The 24,977-nt window shown below is 35.6% G+C and overlaps 1 protein-coding gene and 7 non-coding genes across 9 annotated transcripts in view; 5 read left to right on the forward strand and 3 right to left on the reverse strand.

Moving 5' to 3' along the window:
- Positions 1 to 1,288: 1,288 nt before the first annotated feature.
- Positions 1,289 to 1,360, reverse strand: TRNAG-UCC (transfer RNA glycine (anticodon UCC)). The gene has a single exon. It is a non-coding gene; the product is annotated as a tRNA-Gly (tRNA).
- A 943-nt stretch (positions 1,361 to 2,303) lies between these two features.
- On the reverse strand, positions 2,304 to 2,375 carry TRNAG-UCC (transfer RNA glycine (anticodon UCC)). Its single transcript has one exon. It is a non-coding gene; the product is annotated as a tRNA-Gly (tRNA).
- Positions 2,376 to 4,574: 2,199 nt separating this feature from the next.
- On the forward strand, positions 4,575 to 4,646 carry TRNAG-UCC (transfer RNA glycine (anticodon UCC)). Its single transcript has one exon. It is a non-coding gene; the product is annotated as a tRNA-Gly (tRNA).
- A 437-nt stretch (positions 4,647 to 5,083) lies between these two features.
- TRNAG-UCC (transfer RNA glycine (anticodon UCC)) lies at positions 5,084 to 5,155 on the forward strand. The gene has a single exon. It is a non-coding gene; the product is annotated as a tRNA-Gly (tRNA).
- A 2,478-nt stretch (positions 5,156 to 7,633) lies between these two features.
- Positions 7,634 to 7,705, forward strand: TRNAG-UCC (transfer RNA glycine (anticodon UCC)). Its single transcript has one exon. It is a non-coding gene; the product is annotated as a tRNA-Gly (tRNA).
- Positions 7,706 to 8,485: 780 nt separating this feature from the next.
- Positions 8,486 to 8,557, forward strand: TRNAG-UCC (transfer RNA glycine (anticodon UCC)). Its single transcript has one exon. It is a non-coding gene; the product is annotated as a tRNA-Gly (tRNA).
- Positions 8,558 to 11,890: 3,333 nt separating this feature from the next.
- TRNAG-UCC (transfer RNA glycine (anticodon UCC)) lies at positions 11,891 to 11,962 on the forward strand. Its single transcript has one exon. It is a non-coding gene; the product is annotated as a tRNA-Gly (tRNA).
- Positions 11,963 to 18,447: 6,485 nt separating this feature from the next.
- The window catches only part of LOC140755100 (facilitated trehalose transporter Tret1), a 103,539-nt gene continuing 97,009 nt past the window's right edge, over positions 18,448 to 24,977 (reverse strand). For both annotated transcript variants that reach the window (XM_073090298.1, XM_073090299.1), the window contains exon 5: positions 18,448 to 20,873. In XM_073090298.1, coding sequence (XP_072946399.1) covers positions 19,842 to 20,873 — 1,032 coding nt within the window. In that variant the 3' untranslated portion in view covers positions 18,448 to 19,841. The remainder of the gene's footprint in view (positions 20,874 to 24,977) is intronic.

Raw genomic sequence — 24,977 nt, forward strand, 5'->3', positions numbered from 1 at the left:
TATGATTATGTTATTACTCTATTTTGTAAGGTTAATTATTTTTCATTGTTTTTTGAGATTGGTTTTATACTTGGCTAAAGTCTAGTTTTCATACTATTATTATTTTGAAGTTGGTCACTGAAGTTATAAACTTCAGTTACGTAGGTAATAGCACCACTTACTTTTGTATTTTAATAATTTTTCAGTAAGTACAATTTCATTTTGAGAATAATTATATAACTAAAGTTTTTTTTTAAGTTACCTAATAAGTTAAAACTTCTTCTACTACTACTCTTTGTAGTTATTTATCGATTTTTTATTTATTTTTGTTTGTTTGCCAAGTAGGTATTTTTAGTAGCATTTCTTTATATTTTACAAAAGCAAAAGTTATTTTATTAATTATTTTTATGTGACATAGTCACTTTCTTTGGTTTATAATATATTTTTTTCTAATTTGTGTAAGCTGGTGGCATAAAAAGAACCATGAATACATATTATTTTTAAAAATTGTGACTGTTTTAGTAAATTTTGCCCATAATTCAAACAATATATTTATATACAAAAGAGACTTATCTGCTCATAACTTTTTTTTTAGAAAAAAATACAAATATCCGAATTAACCATTAAAAGCAGAATAAAAATATCTTTCTAACAGTGTATAACACCTATTTATTAGTTTTAAAATTACAAAGCAATTATACAAAAACTGATTTTGAAAACTTTAAATGGCTCTCCTGTAAAATTAGGTCTATTCGCTTTGTGGCCCTTTTGTTTTGAGGTAGCGATATAAAGACGGAATTATGTCAAACACAGATTAGCTGCAAATACAATACTTAATACTAACGGACAGCGAACATTTTGAAAATACTCGCGTATTTATTATCATTTTATTACTTTTAAAAATACTTAGAAAATATTTTTTTGACTTGGGCAAAAAGTTTTTTACTTGGAAACAGACATTAGACAATACGCACTTGCCCAGCGCGGCAGACTATGGCCTAATCCTTCTCAATCTGAGAGGAGACCCTTGCCCAGCAGTGGGACAGTTATGGGTTGCTGATGATACAAATAAAGGAAACCAAAATGGTTCCAATTTTATTTGTAAAGTAAGCAATTTTGATAACAAATTTTGATAGTAAATGAAAACAATATTTGTCCATCTTAAATTGTCTATTCATATATTTAGTATATTGTAAAGAAATATAAAATATTGATAGAAAAATTGACAGACATGAAGACATACATACCATGTACATAATATGTCGAAGTTACTTCGGATCAAGTGAATAAAAGCTAAAAATAAAAAGTGTGCGTTGGCCGGGAATCGAACCCGGATCAATTGCTTGGAAGGCAACTATGCTGACCATTACACCACCAACGCTTATTTGAGAGTTAAATAAAATTCTCTAACTTCTATATTTATAAGTATAAAATTCCATTAGTTGATCAAACACCACAAACTCACGTTCTTTCTTAGAATAAATGATTACTAATAGATTTAGTAAATATTAAATTGTATGAGATAAGTTCGTATGAAAATCAAAAATTGCGAATAATGACCATGTAAATTACGTACAGACATACCAATCCTATCTGAATGATCACAGAGTTCCATTGGCGGCAGTAGCCACTTCCCATCAGGTGGACTGCATGCTTGTCTACTACTCCTATATTATAAAAAAAGGCTTGTACGAGTAGTCCACATGAATAGAAATGGCAAGATTATATTCCTACACGAGGTCGACCACATACACGCTGTTACCTCTGGAGACTAAGGTGGCAGGCCTCGAAAAAGTATGCCTACCTTCTCACACCCTTTAAACCAGAACACAGCAGCGCTTGACACTGCTGTTATTAGATAGAAATAGGTGTGGCGGTGGTGCCGCCGGAGTTAAGCCACAGAGAGTTCAACCACCTTCAAAAATTAATTTGCAACTTAAAGGATATTAAAATACTATAGTCTTTACTATTGCAGGTTTTACCAGTGTACAATTTGTAAAAATATATATTTTTTCAATAAAATCTTTTCTTTTCTTTTCTTTTGCCGCCAACGTTGTCTTTCTTACTGCTCGAAGCTTGACTGGCAGAGAAAGCTATATAGCATTAAGTCCGCCTTTGTGTCTATATATTTCTGTAACGTTCATAAGGAATAACTAAATAAATCTTCAAAAATAACAGCGAAATATTTCACTTAATCCTACATTCAGTCTGTAATACCACAGACAGACAGAAACAGTTTACTGAAAAGTGACGTCAACTTGGTCTACTAATCTCTCTGGCCCAATTAACTGTTTCAATTTAAATAAAATAATAAAACAAAAGTGTGCGTTGGCCGGGAATCGAACCCGGATCAACTGCTTGGAAGGCAACTATGCTGACCATTACACCACCAACGCGTGTATGTGAATTAATAAAATTCTCTACTCTATCTTTTAGTCTTGTTTTCTAAATAATAATTATTTTAATCTTAGATCACGTACCACTTTGAGAGAGACTCTTGCCTATCAGTTGGACTATTATTGTCTATGTGCGAGTCAAAGTTGCTCCCTGAAGGTTCCGTACCACCAAATTTTAACTCTTAGTATTCGTTATCATAGCAGTTATTAAACAAAATGTATTTTGAAAATTTCAACTGTCTACATACCGTTTGATAGCTAAAGCGAAAGCCGTCGAAAATAGTGTTATTTTGTATAGCAAACCCCATTTTTTTTCAACCGTTTTTATTTTTAATATTCATAGGCCACTGTTCAATAGAGGAGGCTTAATAATAGGGTTTAGTTTTTAACCTTACATACGGAACCCTAAACAAGCTTACAATGTAAATACAAATAAAAATTCCCAGTTACATCACTTTCATATGTAGGGAATAGCATTGAAATAAAACGGGTATATTCCCATACAAACTCCGGGAATACTGGAAACTCGTGTATGGTATCAGGACCCTTTGTCACACATCGCATCGCTGAGAGATTGCATGAAACTTTTCCTTTGAACGTTACATTTACATTTATGCTAGGTTCACATGTGTTACATTGTGTGTGATTTGTTTTAATACAGGATGTGGTTATGAGTGTTGATGGTTGAGACTGTGTCAAATCTTTTAAAGGTCTAATGTTCACAAAATTAAATTCGTATATAACACTTTAATTTGAAAATATGTTACTGAGATCTTTAATAAGCGAAATATAACTTAGAATATTTAAATAAATTACGGTAAAGTCATTTATAAATATAGGGCCAATTTTTCGAGCTGTTATCCTCATAAAGCCACTACTACTGTTTCACAGCTGAATTACTCAAGTATTATGACTTAAGACAGATTTAATTTATAGTCCACCATGCTGACTAAGTGCAGATTAGTAAAATGTACGTACACATTTGACAATTTAAAAACATCTGGCAGGTTTCGTCATATTTCCTTGCATTATAAGTGACAATTTCTAACACGCATCTTTTTACAATGTATAAATAAATGCAGCTGAGAGTGAACACTAACTGATGGTAAGCAGCAACTTTTGCGTGTGGGCGTCATACTGGACATCGGGTAAAAGTAAAAGGGATAGGGTAAAAGTCGTTCTTGCTACCACTGCTATTCCTGCGTACTAAATTATAAAACCCCGTCTATGTGCCCTTTATTTCAAACCCGAACACAGCAGCGGTTAAGACTATAATTAGTCAGAAATAAGTGTGAAAAATTCACATTTTACATATGAGTATCTAACATTACACTAGAACATGCACAACTCAGGCACGTTGAAAACCCTTGTGCCTAAGTGTAAAAGGTTCAAAACCTAGCCTGAGCACGCACTAGACAAGGATGCTTAACCCTTTTACGTCACATGCCTGTGTTTCAATTGCCTGGGTTTTAGGAATAAACCGTTTTGAAGTCACTATGCGCGTTTGATAAATATTTAATGTTGCTTTTTCTAGCATTTTTATGTGATGATAAGCAGTAATAACTTGTTTGAATTGCCTGGGTTTTGTAAGTAATAAACCATTTTAACGTCACTATGCGCGCATTTGAAAAAATATACTGTTTCTTTTTTGCATTTTATGTGATGGATAAGTAGTAAATACTTTGTTGTGTCATTTTTAAAGTTTAGATTCCAGTTTTTTTATATAATATAGAAGGAGCAGTCAACCTGATGGTAAGTGGCTACTGCCGCCCATGGACATCTGTAATCAACCGCAGATAGGATTAGATATTCGTACGTGTGGTCGGCCACAAATGAGCCGCTACCTCTGACGACTAAGCTAAAATGCCTCGGAAAAGTATGTCTCCCTTACCACACCCTTCAAGGCAGAACACAAAAGCGCTTAAAATTGCTGTTAGGACTGAAATATGTGTGGCGGTGGTGCCACCATAGTCGAACCACAAAGGATTATATCAACTCTGATGCATCATTACACCTATTTCTGCATTATTACAGTGTACACTGCCGTTGTATTCTGAATAATGTTTAATATGCCACTTGTATAAACAAACACAATTGTTAGATAATATGAAGGTAAATGTAATTGCAATAATTGTATTGTATTGTAAAATGGTATTGCTTATTCTATTATAGGTCTTATTTTTATAAGCTACAATGCAAGCGTTGGTGGTGTAATGGTCAGCATAGTTGCCTTCCAAGCAGTTGATCCGGGTTCGATTCCCGGCCAACGCACACTTTTATTTTGCGGTTCTTTATTTATAACTCTAAAGACTAAATTGAAACGATTTATATAGTTTTATTTTCTTTAAATATAGCCTTTTAATATAGGTATGACGGTGGTGCACTACGGACCAACTACCACAAGTTATACCAGCTGGAAAGACCTTTTTCCTATCACGCAGGTGTGTGCCCGCGTGCGGTTTTGTTCTGCATGCGTGCCACTTGCGTCCTATCGTTCCATAGAAACGTTTTTGGCATGTAAACCATATACAAGCAGGACATGAAAATATTACAGCAAAATATTATTATTAGGTAAACCTGCGTGATAAGATATAGGCCCTTGTATCGATTTCGTGTCACGTAATGTGTCACGTATAGTTATAAAAAATGTGTAAAATAGATATTAAAATGTTATGATAGATCTTTCATTTTTATATTTTAGCCTATATGCGTTGGTGGTGTAATGGTCAGCATAGTTGCCTTCCAAGCAGTTGATCCGGGTTCGATTCCCGGCCAACGCACACTTTTGTTTTGCAATTTCTTACTCATAACTCTTAGGACTAAATGGAACGCGTTTTATAAGTTTATTGTCTTATTACATGCATCATGTGAGAACACAGCGGCTTTTATCACCTTTTAATATAGTTATGACGGTGGTGCCAATACAGCGGACCTACCAAAGGTTATAATAATAATAATAATACTCTTTATTGTACCCAGATGTAGAACATAAAATAAAAAACATACAATTTAGGACGACACAAAAGGCGGTCTTATCGCTAAAACAGCGATTTCTTCCAGACAACCTTAGGGTGAGGAGTTAAAGAAAGTATGAATTATAATAAAAGGTAGGGTGCAAAATAATTAAAATTATAGCTACTAATATGTAAAATGAAGTGTAAGTTAAGGGATAGCATATAGTAGGAGAAGAATAAATAAATAAAAGGGAAAGAAGCTAATAATTAATTTAGAAACAACGTAACATTTTTTTTTTTTTGTTTTAGATGATTAATAGCAAGAGAACAAATTTAGAGAAGGATAAAAGTTAGAGTTGGAGGTACTGAGATTTGACCAGATTTTTGAAGGAGTATAGGGATTGGGAGTTACGAATAGATACTGGGAGGGAGTTCCAAAGACGGATGGCTGAAACAGTGAAGGATTTTTTATAAAAGGAAGTTGAGTGAGAAGGCGTATAGAGAGCAAGATTTTCTGTAGAACGGAGAGATCGGTCATGGGACAAGTGTAGAAACTGGAAGTGTTGTTTGAGGTAAGGAGGCGCAGTTGGATTAAATAGTAAACAATAGAGAAGAGATAGAATGTGAGCATTCCGGCGAAGGTGAATTGGGAGCCACTTGAGTTTTGTGCGGTATTCAGAGATATGGTCATATTTTCGTAATCCAAATATGAACCGTATACACAAATTTTGAAGACGCTCAAGCTTATCTAATTGCTCCTCGGTAATGTCAGGATAACACACATCAGCGTAGTCAAGTATAGGTAGAAGTAAAGATTGTGCAAGCGTTATTTTAGTGGGAATAGGTAAAACATTACTCAACCTACGGAGAGAGCCCACTGCAGAAAACAGCTTTTTACTAACCTCCGTAATCTGCGGTATCCATGAGAGGTGTTGGTCCATGTATATACCCAGATTTTTCACCGTATTACTGTAAGGAATAATAACATTATCTAGAGTAATCGGTGGTAACAGGTTCCAGTCGATTCTAGAGGTCAGTCGCGAACTCCCTATAATAATAGTCTGCGATTTGGAGGCATTTAACTTAAGGCCATATGTCTTACTCCAAGTCGAAACATGAGTCAAATCAGTATTAACAATTTTGATGGCGCAGTGCAAGTTGCTCAAACTTGCTTGACTGTAAATTTGACTGTTTTATACCAAGTGGAAAAACCTTTTTCCTACCACCCAGGTATGTACCCGCGTATGGTTTAGCCCCGCATGTGCGCCACGCCACTCGCATCCTAACGTTTAGAAACTTTTCCTGTCATATAAACCATACTAGTTTTTGCCTGCGGCTTCGCCCGCGTTTAAAAGAAAATAATATGACATACTAACATACATAAAACTGAAAATCCGTACCTTCATTGGAACGACAGTGGCACCATCTGGCGAAAATTGGTCGTACCAACTCTGGAACCATCGTGGAATCATCGACAACAACTTTCCTAAAGATCATCACTTGATCAAATGCATAGTTTACGATTCACTTACTTTTATTAATATCGATTAAAATAATCGACTTTTTGGTCCAAAAGATCGATGCTCCGATTAATAGATCTTAGATCCCCATCCCTAGTTCCCGTGAGATTTCCGGAAAAAAAACTATCTTATGTCCGTTCTCGAGTATCAGACTATCTTTGTACTAAATTTCATTAAAATCGGTTCAATGGTTTAAGCGTGAAGAAAAGACAACCAGACAGACAGACAGACAGACCGAGTTACTTTCGGATTTATAATATTAAGTAAGGATGTAAGCAGGACACCTTGAAGGTGGTAGAACCCTTTGTGGTTCGACTCCGGCGGTACCACCGCCACACCTATTTCTACCTAATAACAGCAGTGTTAAGCGCTGCTGTGTTCTGGTTTGAAGGGTGTGGTAAGGGAGACAGACTTTTCCGAGGCGTTCCAGCTTAGTCCTCAGGGGTAGCGGCGCATCTGTGGCCGACCTCAGGTAGGAATATCTAATCCTATCTGGGGTTTATTACAGATGTCCATGGGCGGCAGTAGCCACTTACCATCAGGTGGACTGCATGCTCGTCTGCTACCCTTATATTATAAAAAAAAAAAACAAAGACACTGCAGCGAGTCAATTTTCTCATGCAGGTGAGACATGTATACAGAAGTAAACCTTCGTGACAAGAGACCAGCCCTTGTGAAGTCGTGACTATTTCGTGTCACGTATACAATTAAAAAAAGACTTACTACATTAATATTAAAATGTTATCGTTTACGATAGTTCTCATTTTCATATTTTAACGTATAAGCGTTGGTGGTGTAATGGTCAGCATAGTTGCCTTCCAAGCAGTTGATCCGGGTTCGATTCCCGGCCAACGCACACTTTAATTTTACTTTCTTACTTACAATCATATTTTAATGACAACTGTTTTAATATGAATAGGTGTGACCGTATTGCCCTCGTAGACGAACAACTAAAGATCCTACCATCTCAGACTTTATATATTTTATAGCATCTATCAATCAATTGATACCTTCGAGCAATTACCAATTGGTATTGTTGATCGAAGGTATTTAATTTTCTTCGTACTAGAAATAGTCAAAATCGATCTGTGGTAGATTTAGATTTAGGTAGATTTATATCAGGGGTTCCCAACCTTTAATAGTCAGGGACCACTTTTGTGTGTGTTTGTGCAACAAAAATGTGTTAGCAGAGACCACTATGTAAGTATAATAATAATGTCTTCCAAATAATCAAACTGAAACTTTAATTTTAAATTTTAATTAAGACCTCAGAAGGAACATAACGAAATAATAATATTGCTCATACTTAGGACAAACTTTTGCAATTTTGCATTGATGTGTTCTGTGATTGCATCTTCTTTACTAGTTCGACTATGCTAGGACTAATATTGTTACGTAAAGTTAGACGCAAATCACTTACTTTTAAGCGGGTATCTGGCCGCTATATTTAAAATCGTTCGCGGACCATATTTTGACTTCTGCGGACCACTGGTTGGGAACTCCTGATTAAGATAGATTCAGTATTAACAATGAGCGTATATCGATTACGTGACATTTGTAAAAACAAAGAAATTAACCGTAAAAATTGTAGCCTAAGTTACTAGTACATTTATTATTTTCAAGATGTAACATATATGCGTTGGTGGTGTAATGGTCAGCATAGTTGCCTTCCAAGCAGTTGATCCGGGTTCGATTCCCGGCCAACGCACACTTTTTATTTGCTGTTTCTTGTTTATACAATTTTATTTTGGATACTCCATCGTATTATGGTAGAACCATTCAGTAGGATAATATATCTATGGGTAGAACTTCTTTGACTATTAGCTTTTTTTATAATAGATATAGGAGTAGCAGACGTGCATGCAGTCCACCTGATGGTAAGTGACTACTGGACATCTGTGATCAACCCCAGATAGTATTAGATATTCCTACCTGAGTGAGGTCGGCCACAGATACGACCCCTGAGGACTAAGCTGGAACGCCTCGGAAAAGTCTGTCTCCCTTACCACACCCTTCAAACCGGAACACAACAGCGCCTAACACTGATGTTATTAGGTAGAAATAGGTGTGGTGTTTGTTGTGTTTGTGTCATATTTGTTCTGGTTTGAAGGAGACAAGGGAGACATCCGAGGCGTTACAACTTAGTCCTCAGGGGTACCAACGCGTCTGTGGCCGACCTCAGATAGAAATGTAATCTTATCTAGGGTTGACTACAGATGTTTATGGGCGACAGTAGCCACTTACCACCAGGTAGACTGCATACTCTTTTACATCTATCATATAAAATAGCAGCTAAAACGTTGATCACTGATACTTAAAGTAGGAAGTTTGTTGTGCCCCTTATAAAAGAAAGAAAAACTTTATGGTGGAATCTTCATATTAAGTTTTTAATAAAACCCGTTTGATATGTAAGTAGGAGGTTATGATACTCATATGAAAATTCTCTGATGTATCACGTTCATACGACATTCTAGCGTTTATGAAAATATAAGGCATTCCAAATTAGTCATCAAGGGTAGTAAAGTTACAAGGAATAAGACTAACATTTTTAGAGATGTACTGAATATTATTGGTTATAAAATTTAAGTTTAAAATATGCATAAAGTCCATGTGTTCGCTAATGTTAAGTAGTCACTCCCAGGACATTTTAACCAACTTTTTTTATAATATTAGAATAGCTACGAACATGCAGCCCACCTGATAATAAATCCCAGATAGGATTAAATATTCCTATCGGAGGTTGGCTACAGACGCGCCGCTGCCCCTGAAGATTAAGCTGAAATGCCTCGGAAAAGTATGTCTCCCCTACCACACCCTTCAAACTAGAACACATCAGCACATAACACTACTGTGATTAGACAGAGATAGGTGCAGCGGTGTTACCGCCGGAGTCGAACCACTGAAAGTTCTACCACCTTCAAGTAAATCATTACACAGGGGTTCTACATGTAGCCGATTACAGATTAGTTACCACCCTCGTTTGAAAAACCAGAATTGTTTGTCTGGGATTCGAACCTCGATCCGTTTCAGCCGCTAGTCTATCACTGCCATAATAAAAAGTGAACATAATTAAAATGAAATCAAAAATCTTATCTCAACCCAACCTTGGCCTATTTGGCCAAACCACCTGACATTTGGCCAGCATTTGGCCGTCCGTCGACTTGGCAGCCAACATAAAGTGGAGAATGTTTGAACAATTGTTTGCTGAAGGACAATTTGATGAAGTACGCTCCAATGAAGTGAGTCTTTTTGGGTTGCCAAGTATTCTATTGTGTTTTAATTGGACCGTCGATTTGTATTTGGATCCGTAGGTTGATAAAGAATCTATATACGTCAGTAGGTACACTGGCGGTTATCCCTGTAGTTCCGGGACAAGAATAGGGCTACGGTATCCCCTGCCTGTCGTAAGAGGCGACTAAAAGGGGGCTTCTGGGGTCGTGGGTGGCAAGAGTGGGAGCTCGAACCACCCAGCCAACGGCCCCGGGAAGGACGGCGGTATGTGTGGTCGCATACCGTCGTATGCACCAGACGGTGCGGTGAGCGATAAGCTCACCTGGGCGGAGCCCGACGGGGCAATGCGCTAAGAGGACTCCGGTTGCGTTCCTTTGGAGATCCCGGAGTCCTCTACGCAGCGCTGAGGACGGCCACCGGGGGGGTTTTAGTGCGGTAAGAGTCCCACATAACCCTGTGTCGCTCCCAAGGCATCGGGTACCTTTTGGAGGTTTCCCCCTCGTCAACAAAAAAAAAAAAAAAAAAAAAAAAAAAAGGTACACTGGCGGTGTCCCTGTAGTTCCGGGACCAGAATAGGGCTACGGTATCCCCTGCCTGCCGTAAGAGGCGACGAAACGGGGGCTTCTGGGGTCGCGGGTGGCAAGAGTTGCAGCGGCGCTGAGAAGGATGGTGGTATGTGTGGTCGCATACCGTCGTGCACACCAGACTGTGTGGCGAGCGTCATACTCACCTGGGCGGAACCCGACGGGGCATCACGCTAAGAGGACTCCGGTTGCATTCCTTTGGAGATCCCGGAGCCCTCAACGCAGCGCCGAGGACAGCCACCAGGAGTGTTTTAGTGCGGTAAGAATCCCACATAACCCTGCGTCGCTCCCATGGCACCGGGTACCTTCTGAATGTTTCTCCCTTGTAAAAAAATAATAATAAAAGGTACACTGGCGGACTAGGGGGAGCTGGGCGCCGCGGACGGTCCTCCGGGCCTCTGGTGTTGGGGGGCCTTCAAATGCCTTCAAATGCCAGGTTCCCTTATTAACATGCGTAAAAGTCCACCGCGTTCAAGTGTGGATTGGTACACTTTACACATATTTGAAAACAAGAACACTAGAACTTTCAGGCATTTTTTTTTATAATATAAGAGTAGCAGACGAGCATGCAGTCCACCTGATGGTAAGTGGCTACTGCCGCCCATGGAAATCTGTAATCAACCCCAGATAGGATTAGATATTCCTACCTGAGGTCGGCCACAGATGCGCCGCTATCCCTGAGGACTAAGCTGGAACGCCTCGGAAAAGTCTGTCTCCCTTACCACACCCTTCAAACCGGAACACAGCAACGCCTAACACTGCTGTTATTAGGTAGAAATAGGTGTGGCGGTGGTGCCGCCGGAGTCGAACCACAAAGGGTTCTACCACCTCCATATTTATGTAGATAACGAACAAATACGAACGGATTCGAACCTGGAACTCCCTGATCACTCCTTCAGTACTGAACACTATATAAAAATGTAATGTAAAAAATATATTTTATATTTTTTCAAAATAAAGAAATATAGTCATACTTACCTGGCTAATTCTAAAAAAATGTTGTTTTTTTATTATTTCTATTGTTTTCTAAGAAAATTACTTATTAATATATATTTATGAGAATACATTTTAATTCATTAAAAGGCAAATATGAGCAGAAATCGTGCAGTTATTTCTTAGAATAATGTTTTGTTATTCGTGATTTGTTCGAGATGAATCCAAGTTATGTACAATATACATATTTGTATTAAATATACCTGTTATGAAGTTTGTTACTTCTCTACATGGCGTTGGTGGTGTAATGGTCAGCATAGTTGCCTTCCAAGCAGTTGATCCGGGTTCGATTCCCGGCCAACGCACACTTTTTATTTGCAGTTTATTATTTATACACTTTTTGTATATTGCATCTTAGTAACTTTGATTAATCGCTCTTTACTTTAGCAGAGAAAATCACTGGTAATTATTACTTTAATATACCTACCTAAATACACGACTTCAGACAAGTTTCCTTACGGTATAGCACATTTTTAACATCATTCTACCCAATAATGTAGCTAGACTTTTAGGAAAGTATTATTTTGTTTCCTGGCATTTTTTACTAGTATTTTATTATATAATGGTGGTCGTGCCGCAGGTGTCGAACATCAAAGGGTTCTACCATCTTTAGCCCTTTTAGTCTCCTCTTACGTCAAGCTGAAGATACCGTAGCTCTATTATTATTCGACACCACAAGCACAAACATATTGACAGCCTATATCATGTAGTATTATATTATATTTACTTTTACTAACGATATTCTAGCCAAATAAGCTTCGCTTTGCAAATAATTAATCCGAAAAATGCGGACCAAGTCACGCTTAAACGCATACTTGCATAGCCGAGATGAAAATTACTGTAACGAGCCTATCTACCCTCTCGTTCTCGCTAGTAGAGTTTGTATATATCCGTCTCGCTTCCACGCAGGCAGTTGTGACCAATCGATTGATTGGAAACAGTTGCAATGGGAGACTATCTGAAGACATATCTTAAGATATCACAGTGTAAATCTAAATTGGAATAGTTATGACGCTAGAAAGTAATACGGTTGTGTTTATAAAAAATAAACAATAAAAACTTATTTACCATTTATTTCGATTCAAATCAACTGGAATCGTGCCAGCCTCCACGATACGGTTTGCAAAGACGTTCTTGCCGCGAACGTGTAACATATGGAATGAACTTCCTCCTGAGGTATTCCCGGAGCGCTATGACTTGGGGCTCTTTAAGAAAGGTGCAAAAGAAGCTTTCCTCCTAAGCCTGCTACGCATTGGTGACTCCTCTGGTGTTGCAAATGTTCATTATAGGCGATGCTGATTATTTTCCATGAGAGAGAGATCTCGTCTCTTTTATCATTATGTACCATAAAAAAATGTACAAAATAACATTCTATTGCATCATATTTACAGATCTTAACACTTGTTACTGCACTTTTTTTTAATAATATCTTAAGATAGATCATTAGGATCGTTTACCCTTTGTAGCCGTCTCCCGCCCGAGGGCAATGGACGTTTTCCTCTCGTTAGTCGGAAAAAAGTGACGCTGCCTTTTACTGTCCACTATAGGAATCTAGTATTTGTAAAACTTTCCATTTGCCTATACATTTCAGTAGATATTTGTAATAAATTGACATTTATATATTGTAAAAATAAGATTAAATATTTTTATTTGCAGCTCAACCCCATTTTTGTTTAACAACAATTTTAGATTAGTATGTTCTAGTTTAAATTGTATGTTTGTTTTATACTACAGTAACTAGCACAAGCATGTAGTCCTGTAAGTAGCAACTGTTATACCTACATGACCATCTATTAACAACCCATTTTTTTTTTTTACGAGGGGAAACCTTCAAAAGGTACCCGACCCCGTTGGAGTGATGACGGGTTGTGCGAGACTTTTACCGCACTAAAACCCCTCGGTGACCTAAGTCCTAAGCGCTGCGTAGAGGACTCCGGGATCTCCAAAGGAACGCAACCGGAGTCCTCTTAGCCTAAGCCCAAACAGTTGTTAAAATCCGTAACATACATAGGTGTCGTTCAATTCGTCTAAATTGTGGGAGTAACATAGAATATAATTAACTAAGCAGTCCGCGTTTTGTTTTCATATTAATTACGAGCTTGTAAAATCTTTGTTTGCATTACTTTTTTCTGCACAACTTACTGAATAACGTACGCTGTGACAAGCAATTAATTACGTTTCAAGTGTAACCACTTGTGGCAATTCAATCACAGGTCATCAAGTGCTTCCTGAAATAAACCCAGTATGCAGTATGGAGACGGTGATTTATTACCATCTCGTTTTTAAAGTATCTATAAATTAGCTTCAACAAACGTTGGTTATGGAAAATAAATTTGAGAAACGTCAATTTCTATTTAAATAAGTTCAAAAGAATAATACTTTTAAAAAAATATTTATTTCTATATGTAGGTGTTATAAGAAATAGTTAAATTAATTTATCTAACTAATTAACAAATATGTTACACATATTATGAATAGTATATGTTTCATATTATTAAATATATTTTTAAAATGGAATAAATGTATGTAACATCATGTAAATTACAATAAACGTAGAAAAAATAATATAATTAATATTACTTTATAAAATGTGCGCCTACTTAAATCAACTGCGCAATATTTTATATCTGTATTGCTCTTTATAAACAAGCAGGCGCTTTTTAAAATTTTAGTAGAGTTGACATATTTTTTCTGTAATCTATACATGTAAATTTTCGTCTATTTTTCTACATATAAATTTCAAATAAAATAAAATTATTGATTAAAATATTGTCATAATACCTTGTAATTTTAAAGTGGTAAAGCCCGTCTCCGCAGCAGGTACTGTTGATCTCTGCTGTGTTTTGCTCTGAAGGGTATGAGAAGAGCACGAGAGATTCTAACTCAGTTCTCAGGGGTAGAAATGTCGACCTCAGGTTCCTAACTGAGGCCCACTAGTCTTATCTGGGGTTGATTACAGATGTCCATGCATAGCAATTGGCATTTAATATATCATCTAATGAACTACATACTCATAAGCTACTTATATAAAATAAGAAAATATATATAAAAAAAATCGAATGTAAAGAGGTTATTCCTGAAGTATTACATTAATATCTCGAATAAAATCTTATACAGGAAAAGGAATATTCAAAAAGCGAAATATGCATTCAAAATCTTTCTACATTTCTGACTGAAGTAAGGTTATTGAAACCGACAAGGAAACGGCTTCATTGGGAAAATGGGGTAATTGGTCCACCCTTTCAACGAAATTACTACTTACCCCTATTGAACGATAATTTTGAAGAAATTTCGCCAAAATCCAGTAATATTTCGTCTTTATTGTTATGTTTTTCTCCTCTTTATATAATAATAACACTTATGTATATAGGTAAGAGAAATTACATCAATATATAAAAAGGTTTCTACTTACACTTATTTGTACCGTAAGAACTGCTTTTCTGCGTTTCGGTGAAAGGGTGTGATTGTCGGCTAATTTATGTAGTTATGAGGCGATCATCTTAGTCCTCAGAAGTGGAAACGGATCTGTACCCTTCAGGAAGAACCCCGTCTCTATACGGAGCGGATTCAGATTTTACATTACTAAGTTTAGTAACACTTCATGTTATTTAGGTATATTTGTAGGTATACACGAGGTATTACGCATACGTCTTCTCATTTTTCTGTTATTTACTTTTGTTTTTTTAGTTATTTACTGTAGATAATACATTTAGTATAGTGTAATTGGTGTGGCATCGTTGGTCAGAGTTGCACGACGTACAGGGCCGCACTGAAAACCAGTCGCCGGAGTCTGTTATTTCTCACAGGCATCGGCAGAGACTGAGTGCGACCATTTTTGCTGCTATACTGTATCGTTTACGTCACGTGTTATTTTATTTGTTATTATTTTTATTGTACCCCTTCCGTTGTTATTATTTTCTTTTGTATGTTGTAACTTGTATAGCATGTAAAATAAATGGTTTCTTTCTTTCTTTCTTTCTTTCAGATGGTAGAATCCTCTATGGTTCGACTCCGGCGGCACCACCGCCACTCATTTCTGCCTAATAATAGCTGTGTTAAACGCCGCTGTGTTCTTTTTGAAGAGTGTAAGTATGACATGCTTTTACAGGTATTCTAACATAGTTTCTAACATAGTTCTAACATACTATTCTAACATTTTTTTTATTAACATCGATATTGTGAATTTATATAATTTATTTTTATCTGTCTATAGAAATGTATTTATAATGATTGTTAATAAGTGTAATTGGTGCATTACCGTTCTTCTTAACATTAAACAATAAATAAATAGTCCTCACCTTAACGGGTAGCGGCGCATCTGTGGCCGACCTCAGGTAGGAATCTAATTTATCTGGGGTTCATTACAGATGGGACATCTGTAATGAACCCCAGATAAATTAGCGGCAGTAGCCACTTACCATCAGGTGGACTGCATGCTCGTCTGCTACTCTTATATTATAAAAGCTGCTTACAGATGTCAATCGGCGACGATAAGCAGCATAATGTGGACAGCCTGAGTGTTTGCTACTTAATTCTTATAAAAACAACTTATGTAACGAGTCCTCCAGTTTTATAGCACTAACGAGCTTATGCCCGCGGCTTCGCTCGCGTTACGAAGTAATATTAATAACTAAGAAGATTTATACAAACGTTCATCCCCTATTTAATCCCCTTGGGGGTAGAACTGGTCAAAATCCCTTCTTAGCGGATGCCTACGTCATAACATCTACCTGCATGCCAAATTTCAGCCCGATCCGTCCAGTGGTTTGGGCTGTGCGTTGATAGATCACTATATCAGTCAGTCACCTTTGAGTTATATATATTTAGATAACAGTGGGACATAAGTACAGCGATTAATATAAATTCTAATAAACTTTATTACCATGTCCTTGTACAGTCGTGCTCACAAGTGCATGACCAAAATAAATAATTGTACAGTACAATAGTGCACGCATTGTTGGGTTTCGGCTTTGTGATTTATATAACTGTTAGAATGTGAAAAATATAGATGCCGCTTTATAGTTTGTGGCCGATTCGGCATCCTTATTGACGTTAAAGCCATTTTAACTAGATACTGCGCTATATAAAATATGTATCCTAATAGGAAAATTATTTTAATTATGTTTTATTTCTATATTTTTTAAAAATTTCAAGCATACCTAAGTATATCTGAAGTAGTAGTATAATATTACTACTAGTACTAAATTATGGTCTCACTCATATTATATGTGAGTTTTTTCCGTTTTAACGTGGATTCCTAACTTTTTTGAGGACAATATATATAAGTAATTTATGTAAAAACATTTAAATTAAAGGATGTATAAATGAATGTTTGTCTGTATGTCCTTTAAAGAATCGTAAACTAGTACGACCAATTTTCGACAGATGGCGCCACTATCGTTCCAATATAGGTACAAATTTTCAGTTGTATGTATGTCATGTTATTTTTTTTAACGCGAAGCCTCTATTGCTTCTGGTCAAAAAATAAACATGAATGCAATCCAAAAACATTAACCATCTTTGATTTTAGTTTCGTAAAAGTCGCTTGGGTACCTTCTACTTAATTTCTTCATTCCAAGACCTAATAATAGTAAATCTGATCATAGAATTGCTTTACAAATACGGATATGGTGTTTTGTGTATATTGCTTTGTTGGACAATATGAATGTATGGGCGGCCTATGACCTTTTACATAGACATTTATTACATAAAGTATACATAATATATAAAATATTGCTAGAATTATTGGTAATAAATTAATGTTTAATTTTGAAAGGATATTATGAATAATATAATTCACTAAGACTTGAAAATGGTACAATACAATACAATACAAAAATTCTTTATTGCACACCAAAGACAAAATAAAATAAACAACAATAACATATAATTAAGGGTACAACCGGCGGTCTTATCACTAAAATAGCGATCTCTTCCAGACAACCATTGATTTTAAGACAACAGAATACAGTAGCAAGTGAAACAGGGTAGGGTGTACAAAATGTATATACCAACTTTAATATGTCAGCAGCTTGTATAGAACAACAAAATAGCAAAATGAGAAGAGGAAAAGAGGAAAGAGGAAAAGGTAAAAGGAAAATAAAAGATCAAAGAGGGAGAGATTAAAGGGTTAGGTAATATTCCTTCACTTGCTTTTTAAAAGAGTCCAATGACTGTGCACGTCGGATAACAATCGGTAAGGAATTCCATAGGCGCACAGCCACTGCAGTGAAGGATTTACCGTAGAAGGATGAAGAAGAAGAAGGAGTTGCGAGGGAAAGGGAAATGGTAGAACACTTTCTGTTTCGATTCTGGCGGCACCACCGTCACACTTATTTCTGCCTTATAACAGCTGTGTTTATTGCTACTGTGTTTTGATTTGAAGGGTGTGGTAAAAAAAACTTATCCGAGTTTCAACTTAGTCCACGGGGGTAGAAATGCACCTGTGCCCAATCTCAGTCAGAATCTAATCTTATCTGAGATTGATTATTGATGTCCATGGGTGGTAGAAGCCACTTAGCATCAGTAATACTGATTCGTTTGCTACTTAATTATAAACATGTACCATCTACGTGTACCATTAGGTTAAGTTTAACATTGTAAAAAACATTTCTTAAAGATGTGTGTTATGGAGTTTCTTTCACCGCTTCTTCTCCATAACGAAACACCTAGTAAAGTGGTGGTAGTTGTACTGACATTCAAAAAATGCTCTGTAAAGAACCTATTTTGAATTAAAAAAAATATTTGATTTGATTTGATTTAGAGGAACAACAACAAAATCAAACAACAATTAATCTTGTATTATTTTATTAAAACACCTAAATTCACCGATTTAAGTACAAGTAGAATACATTTATGAATACAGATGTATTCTGTTCCTTCGAGGAAATTATGGCAACAACTTTGTAACGACAACTTAGTAATCTATTAATATATACAAACTTAAAACTAAACTATTTACAAGAATTACATTTTTACAAACAAATGGAAATGCAAGACTTTTTAGCACCAAAATATTTATATTTTTCTAAAAAGTTAACAATATTTTTCTATTAAAATTGTAATTTTCAATAAATGTATATTTTTCGAAATTTGTATAATTTAATAAAAATTTAAGGCACCGTTTTTAAATTAAATGTAATATACACATCACATTGTATTAAACATATTTTAATAAAATATCAATATGAATTTCATCAACAATATAAACATTAATTTATATTCGGAATTTTGTACAATTTGTATAATTGAATCTAGGTATGATAAAGTATATTTTAATTAATACTTCAAGTTCGGTGATTGTATCTATAATTATACAATACAATATGCTACAAACAATATGTATAATACTCAATATGTATCATATCACAATGTATATCGAATAAATCGTACAGTTACTAAAAACAAGGCACATTTTACATGAATTATACAACTATGTACAATTTCATATTCAAATTCGGATAATTATGGAAGAATCTCTTTGCTATTCTACAATATGTATTATATTAAAATAAATAAATATTACATATACAAAGATACTTACAAAACGAGTGTTAGTTAGACTTTGAAAATAGATTTTCAGATCTTAAACATTGTTAATCTGTGACTTTAATTAAAATTGTGATGTATATAGATAATAATTTTTCTATTTTTCCAATTTAATTGGGTTCAATGCAATATGGCCAATATTACCAATATGTAATCCATATTGTATTTTAATATTCATATAATCAATTATACATATTACAATTAGATATCTATATAGTCAATATGTTATTCATATTGCATTTGGCCCTGAAAAATATTACAATTTCTGCTCTTACATCAAATCTTAATGAAGAATATTTTATTAATTGATAGATCTATCACTAAAAGAAAATTCGCTGGTCTATATTATCTAAGAGACGATGTTATTGAAATAATCAAAATGTTGATTATTAGATTCGTAAATAATTATTTATCGTTTTCTAGTTTTTCATTCACAGTAACATCAAAAATACAAAAGTACATTCCATACTTTGAAAATTCCTACAATACATAAATACAAGGAACTCTACACAGGCACAGATTTAAGAAAACACTTATTTTACCAACTAACAATAATACTGGAGGCACCTTCGACTCAGCTGAACGGTTTCAGTCGAACTGTCCTAATCTACTAGGTAATTCAGTCTATATCGATAACTATCGATTGATGCACAAGGATTCTACGTATTTGGGGTCCATTTCGTCAATTTCCCGACCCTTAGTCTCCGGGACGAAGAGGACCACGAATAGGAGACAAAGTACTGAAATGCCAGCGTAAAGCCAAAACAACCCATACAGACCTATGTAGTCTTGGAAGTCAGCTGCCGTTTTCACGTTAACAAACCCACAGAGATGGCTGAAGCTGGTCGCCATCGCGCTGCCAGTACTCCTGTACTCTAATGGGAATAATTCTCCAACTAATAACGATGATATCGGACTGATGCCCAACGAAAACGCGATGGTAAAAGTCAGAACACAGAGCAACGGTATCCAGTCATACGAACCTGGTTCTGTGTGGGTTATGTCAGTGGAATTCCTGAACACATCTTCGTAATACGCGTATGAGCCGAAGCCAGCGAGAGCGATGGACATCATGACCCCACTGATCATCAGTAAGGGAAGTCTTCCAACATGATCGATGAGCATTCCAGACAAACATGACGCTAAAAGCTGGACCACACTCGTGGCTATGGCACCCCCATGAGGATTCATCATCCTGAAGGTCTTCTTGAACATCGGCACAGCGTAGAAGTTGAAGACGTGAGCACCAGTGAACTTTTGGAAGAACATCAGTCCGCAGGTGATCAAAACTGGTCTTGTGAGCCGTTTGGACAGCAAAACTTTGAGCTTCCCCGCTCTGCCGTCATGGTATTGTTTGCTAGCGAGGATATTCGTTCGAATCGTAGCGAGTTCTTGTCGGATATCCGAATCAGGGCCTCGGAGCCATTGGAGGGAGTCCGACGCGTCTTCCTCCCTTCCTCGTAGAAGGAGAAACGATGGTGTTTCGGGGATAAATAGAAGAGCAATGAAGAGTAAGACGGGAGCTGAAGCGACGACTAAAGCTAGATGCCGCCAATTTAAATATGCTCCCAGGGAGAATGATATGAGGATGCCGATTTGACTCAGTATCTTCAGGACTGAGCTCAGGCAACCCCGGATTTCAGGGACAGCTATCTCTGTCACGTAGACCTGGAGACAAAGATAAAAATGGTTAATAAAAATTACATTAAACTAACAGCGGAAATTGATTAGGTACCAGCTATTAAAACAGGTTCTTCTAAAAAATCGCTGAACAAACATAAAAAAAGCGTATATACGGTCGAATTGAGTAACCTCCTCCTATTTTGAAGTCGGTTAAAAATAACGTGAAGTTGAAAACCATTTATTGAAATAAATTTTAATTTGTTACAAGTGTCATAAAATAAATTTTAATTTATTTCAATAGATTTTAATTTTAGTAACAATTTTAATAACAGCGTGTTGGGATAATTGCAAAGTTATTATTTTAAAAAATTGGGATATTATTGTAATAATCTTACTTTTAAATAATAAATTTAAAAAAAATCTAAGTGATGGATTATGTCTTTCATAAAATATACATAATATATGGTTCAACGCCATTTTAGTCATTTTTGGTAAACATATGTTAAGAAATACTAAATACAATATTATAATACGCAAAGTACCGATTTTAATGATCATAGAAGTTATTACTATAAAATTCTGAATGATTAACAGTTTTAGAACTTAAAGTCACCTACACGGATTTGTCATAACAATAAAATAATTTTAGAACCATTCTTATTAAAATGAGTATATTATACCTTGTATAACAAAGTAATTTGAAGACTCATGACGCCTTTACGAAACAATAGGCAATTTGTTACAAGTGTCATAACATATAAGTAAATGTTATTATGAATTTAATTCTTATTCGAATATAAACAATCTCATAATGATCTGTAAGGCAATGCGCAATTTCCTTCTTATTTAACTTCCTTGCTTTAAATGTTTGTGAAATTACACTAGCTGACCCGGCAAACTTTGTACCGCCTCAAAATCTATTTATCAAATATATTCATATAAAATATAACCCTCTGTTACTCGTAGATAATGTAGCTTTCGAATGGTGAAAGAATTTTTAAAATTGGTCCAGTAGTTTTTGAGCCTATTCATTAAAATCAAACAAACAAACAAAGTTTTCCTCTTTATAATATTAGTATAGACACACGCAATCCATCTGATGGTTAATTACTACTGCTGCTTATAGATATCTGTAATCAACCCCAGATAACATTAGATCCCTACCTCAGATTGACTACAGATGTGTCGCAAGTCGCAACCCCTAAGGACTAAGCTAGAACGCCTCGGAAAAGTACGTTTCCCTTACCACACCCTTCAAACCAGAACACAGCAGCGCTTAACACTGCTGTTATGAGGCAGAAATAGGTGTGGCGTTGGTGTCGCCGGAGTCGAACCACAAAGGGTTCTACTACCTTCATATTATTTTTATAGTTTGCTTTACAATTCCATAAAAAAGTAATACAATACTTATATAATACTAATAACGTTTCCCAATAGAAAACAATGAACAGTGTAAACACATGAATACTAACATAACATATGATACGTGTGTATATGAAATGATAGTTGAATACAGATCCAGTGAAAGCCGTGTCAATGCAAAGGGCACGGGTGTACGAAGGGCGCCATAAGTTATGCCCTTAGAATTTTTTTGTAATATATGAGTAGCAGACGAGCATACAGTCCACCTGATGGTAAGTGGCTACTGCCGCCCATGGACATCTGTAATCAACTCCAGATAGGATTAGATATTCTTACCTAAGTTCGGCCACAGATGCGCCGCTACTCCTGAGGACTAAGCTGGAACGCCTCGAAATAGTATGTCTCCCTTACCACCTTCAAACCAGAACACAGCAGCAATGCTGTTAATATACAGAAATAGTTGTGGCGGTGGCGCCGCACTTCTTTGTTTATTTTTGGTTTCAAGAAAGTAGTATTTGTTGCAGTCTTGTTACTTACACCAGTTAATTGGTAATTAATAGGCGTAAGTCTGCTCACTCATCCCATTTTTAGTTTAATATCTCCAATAAGTAAGGAAATTTAAAATTTTAAGATTTTATCATTCTTTTATTTAGTTTATCTAAACGGTTACAGTTTAACACGTACGTGAATTTGAAAAAAATCTAACCTTTTTACAACAGAAATATTGCTAGTAAACTTGTGTGACCCTTCGTACATTTTATTAGATACACGTGTTGACTATAGATGAATGATGTATCTGTTGTCTCTGTCCTTTTTGAGCGAAAGAGAAAGATGGAAGAGCCTACAAATGATGAATTAAGTCAAATGTTTAGAAATTTCACAAATCGATTGTAATATGATATAAATCTATAGATTTTATATACTTTCCATTTAGATCGATAAAAAGATAAATAAAGGTGGGGGATATTTATTGTTTCAATTAATTACTTCTACTTTTTTTATAATATAGGAGTAGCAGACGAGCATACAGTCCACCTGATGGTAAGTGGCTACTGCCGCCCATGGACATCTGTAATCCCAGAAAACATTAGACTCATACTTGAGGTTGGCCACAGATGCACCGCTAACCCTGAGGACTGAGCTGGAACGCCTCAGAAAAGTAAGTCTCCCTTACCACACTCTTCAAACCAGAACACAGCAGCACTTAACACTGCCGTTATGTCTGTTTCATGATTATTCATTTATCATTACTTCCCAGAATTTGATCCTTATAAGCGACACTACCCAATGCAGCGAAAACACTTAGTGTTTTAAATGTACTCGTTCGATTCCCTACTAGAAAAATGAACTTATTTAATGTAAGCATGCAGTTATATTTTTATCAATATTTCGATATTTCTCATAAATAATTTAAACATTTTCCTTGTTCCTTGTAATTTTGTATCTATTTATTCAGACGCACTTCAAAATAAAACATATAAGCTCTAAAGCCGCTAAAGGTTTTCCTTGAAACATCCTCTAAAGCACTCCGTCTCCATACTTCCTTTCATGAAAATGATTTACGCGCTTCGCAAACAATCTTGGGAAGAGACATTATGCATGAAATGCATGTGGGTTTTGTGTACTTGAATGCAGTGCGAAATGGGCAAAAAGTTACAATATTCTCTGTAACGGCCATTGTGTACACACGGCACTAAAGCTTGTATAGCAGACATTACTGTTAGGTAACGTTTACCCGCACGAGTACTAGATGGCGCTGGTATATTACTACTTATTTCACAAAGAGATACTATGAAAAATATTATGAGATGTAAAAAGTAAAATAATTAACTGTTTTTAACGAGAAGGTTAATTTAAAATTTGAAATCTTTAAAATTATTAAACTAATTAAACGCATATTTCCTCGTTGGTAATGTGTTTCAAACAATTAATTAATTAACGAATTGTAATGAATAAACATTAAATAAATATTAAATTAAATATACAGTTTTTTAATAAGATAATATTAAACAATTAATAAGTAATACTAGATATTTCGTTATTAATAATCTATAGTCATAAGTCACAAAAAAAATATTTTTTTTTTAACGTTTTAAAAAATATTTTGCACACTTCCACAAAACAAATATACTTTCTCACGCACACACATTGTACACATTACATATACGGTTTGTATTCCTCCAATATGCTTATAAAAATCATAAAGCTCATCGTACAAACAAGAGGCACGTGTGTATATATTTTTTACCACCACAACAGTTTCTAATTGCGATCTTTGTTAGCTAATGTGCGAATGAGTTTTACCCGTTATTCTATAAATGACACTGTGATCGATTGTTTGAAGATTAGTGACTTGTTACACTAACTTATGAACGATATAAGATTTTTCTTGGTTATGCTGTAAGTAAAACTTTAATAACTATCAATCATAAAAACAAAAACCCAAATCCAACAATTTAAACCAATCCTACAACATCTTATATATTGAAATACGTTAAGCCGTTTGGGCTGGCTTTAGGGCGTGCCAAATGTGCCAAGTGCTCGGAAAAAAAACCTAAGTTTGTTTATTTATATTTGACCCTAACGATAACGCAGACGTGCTATCTGATGGAAAGTAGTCAACGTCACCTATGGACATTTGCAACACCAAAGGAGTTGCCAATGCATCGCCGGCTTTGAAGGAGAGCTCTTTTTGCACCTTTTGTGAAGAGCCCCATGTCATAGGGTTCCAGGAATACTATCTAGAGCTTAGAGGGTTCTATCTAGAGCTTTCATACAAACATTTAG

Source organism: Epargyreus clarus, unplaced genomic scaffold, assembly GCF_041222505.1.
Source record: "Epargyreus clarus isolate Ecla_fem2 unplaced genomic scaffold, WU_Ecla_fem_2.2 ptg000032l, whole genome shotgun sequence".
Classification (NCBI taxonomy): domain Eukaryota; kingdom Metazoa; phylum Arthropoda; class Insecta; order Lepidoptera; family Hesperiidae; genus Epargyreus; species Epargyreus clarus.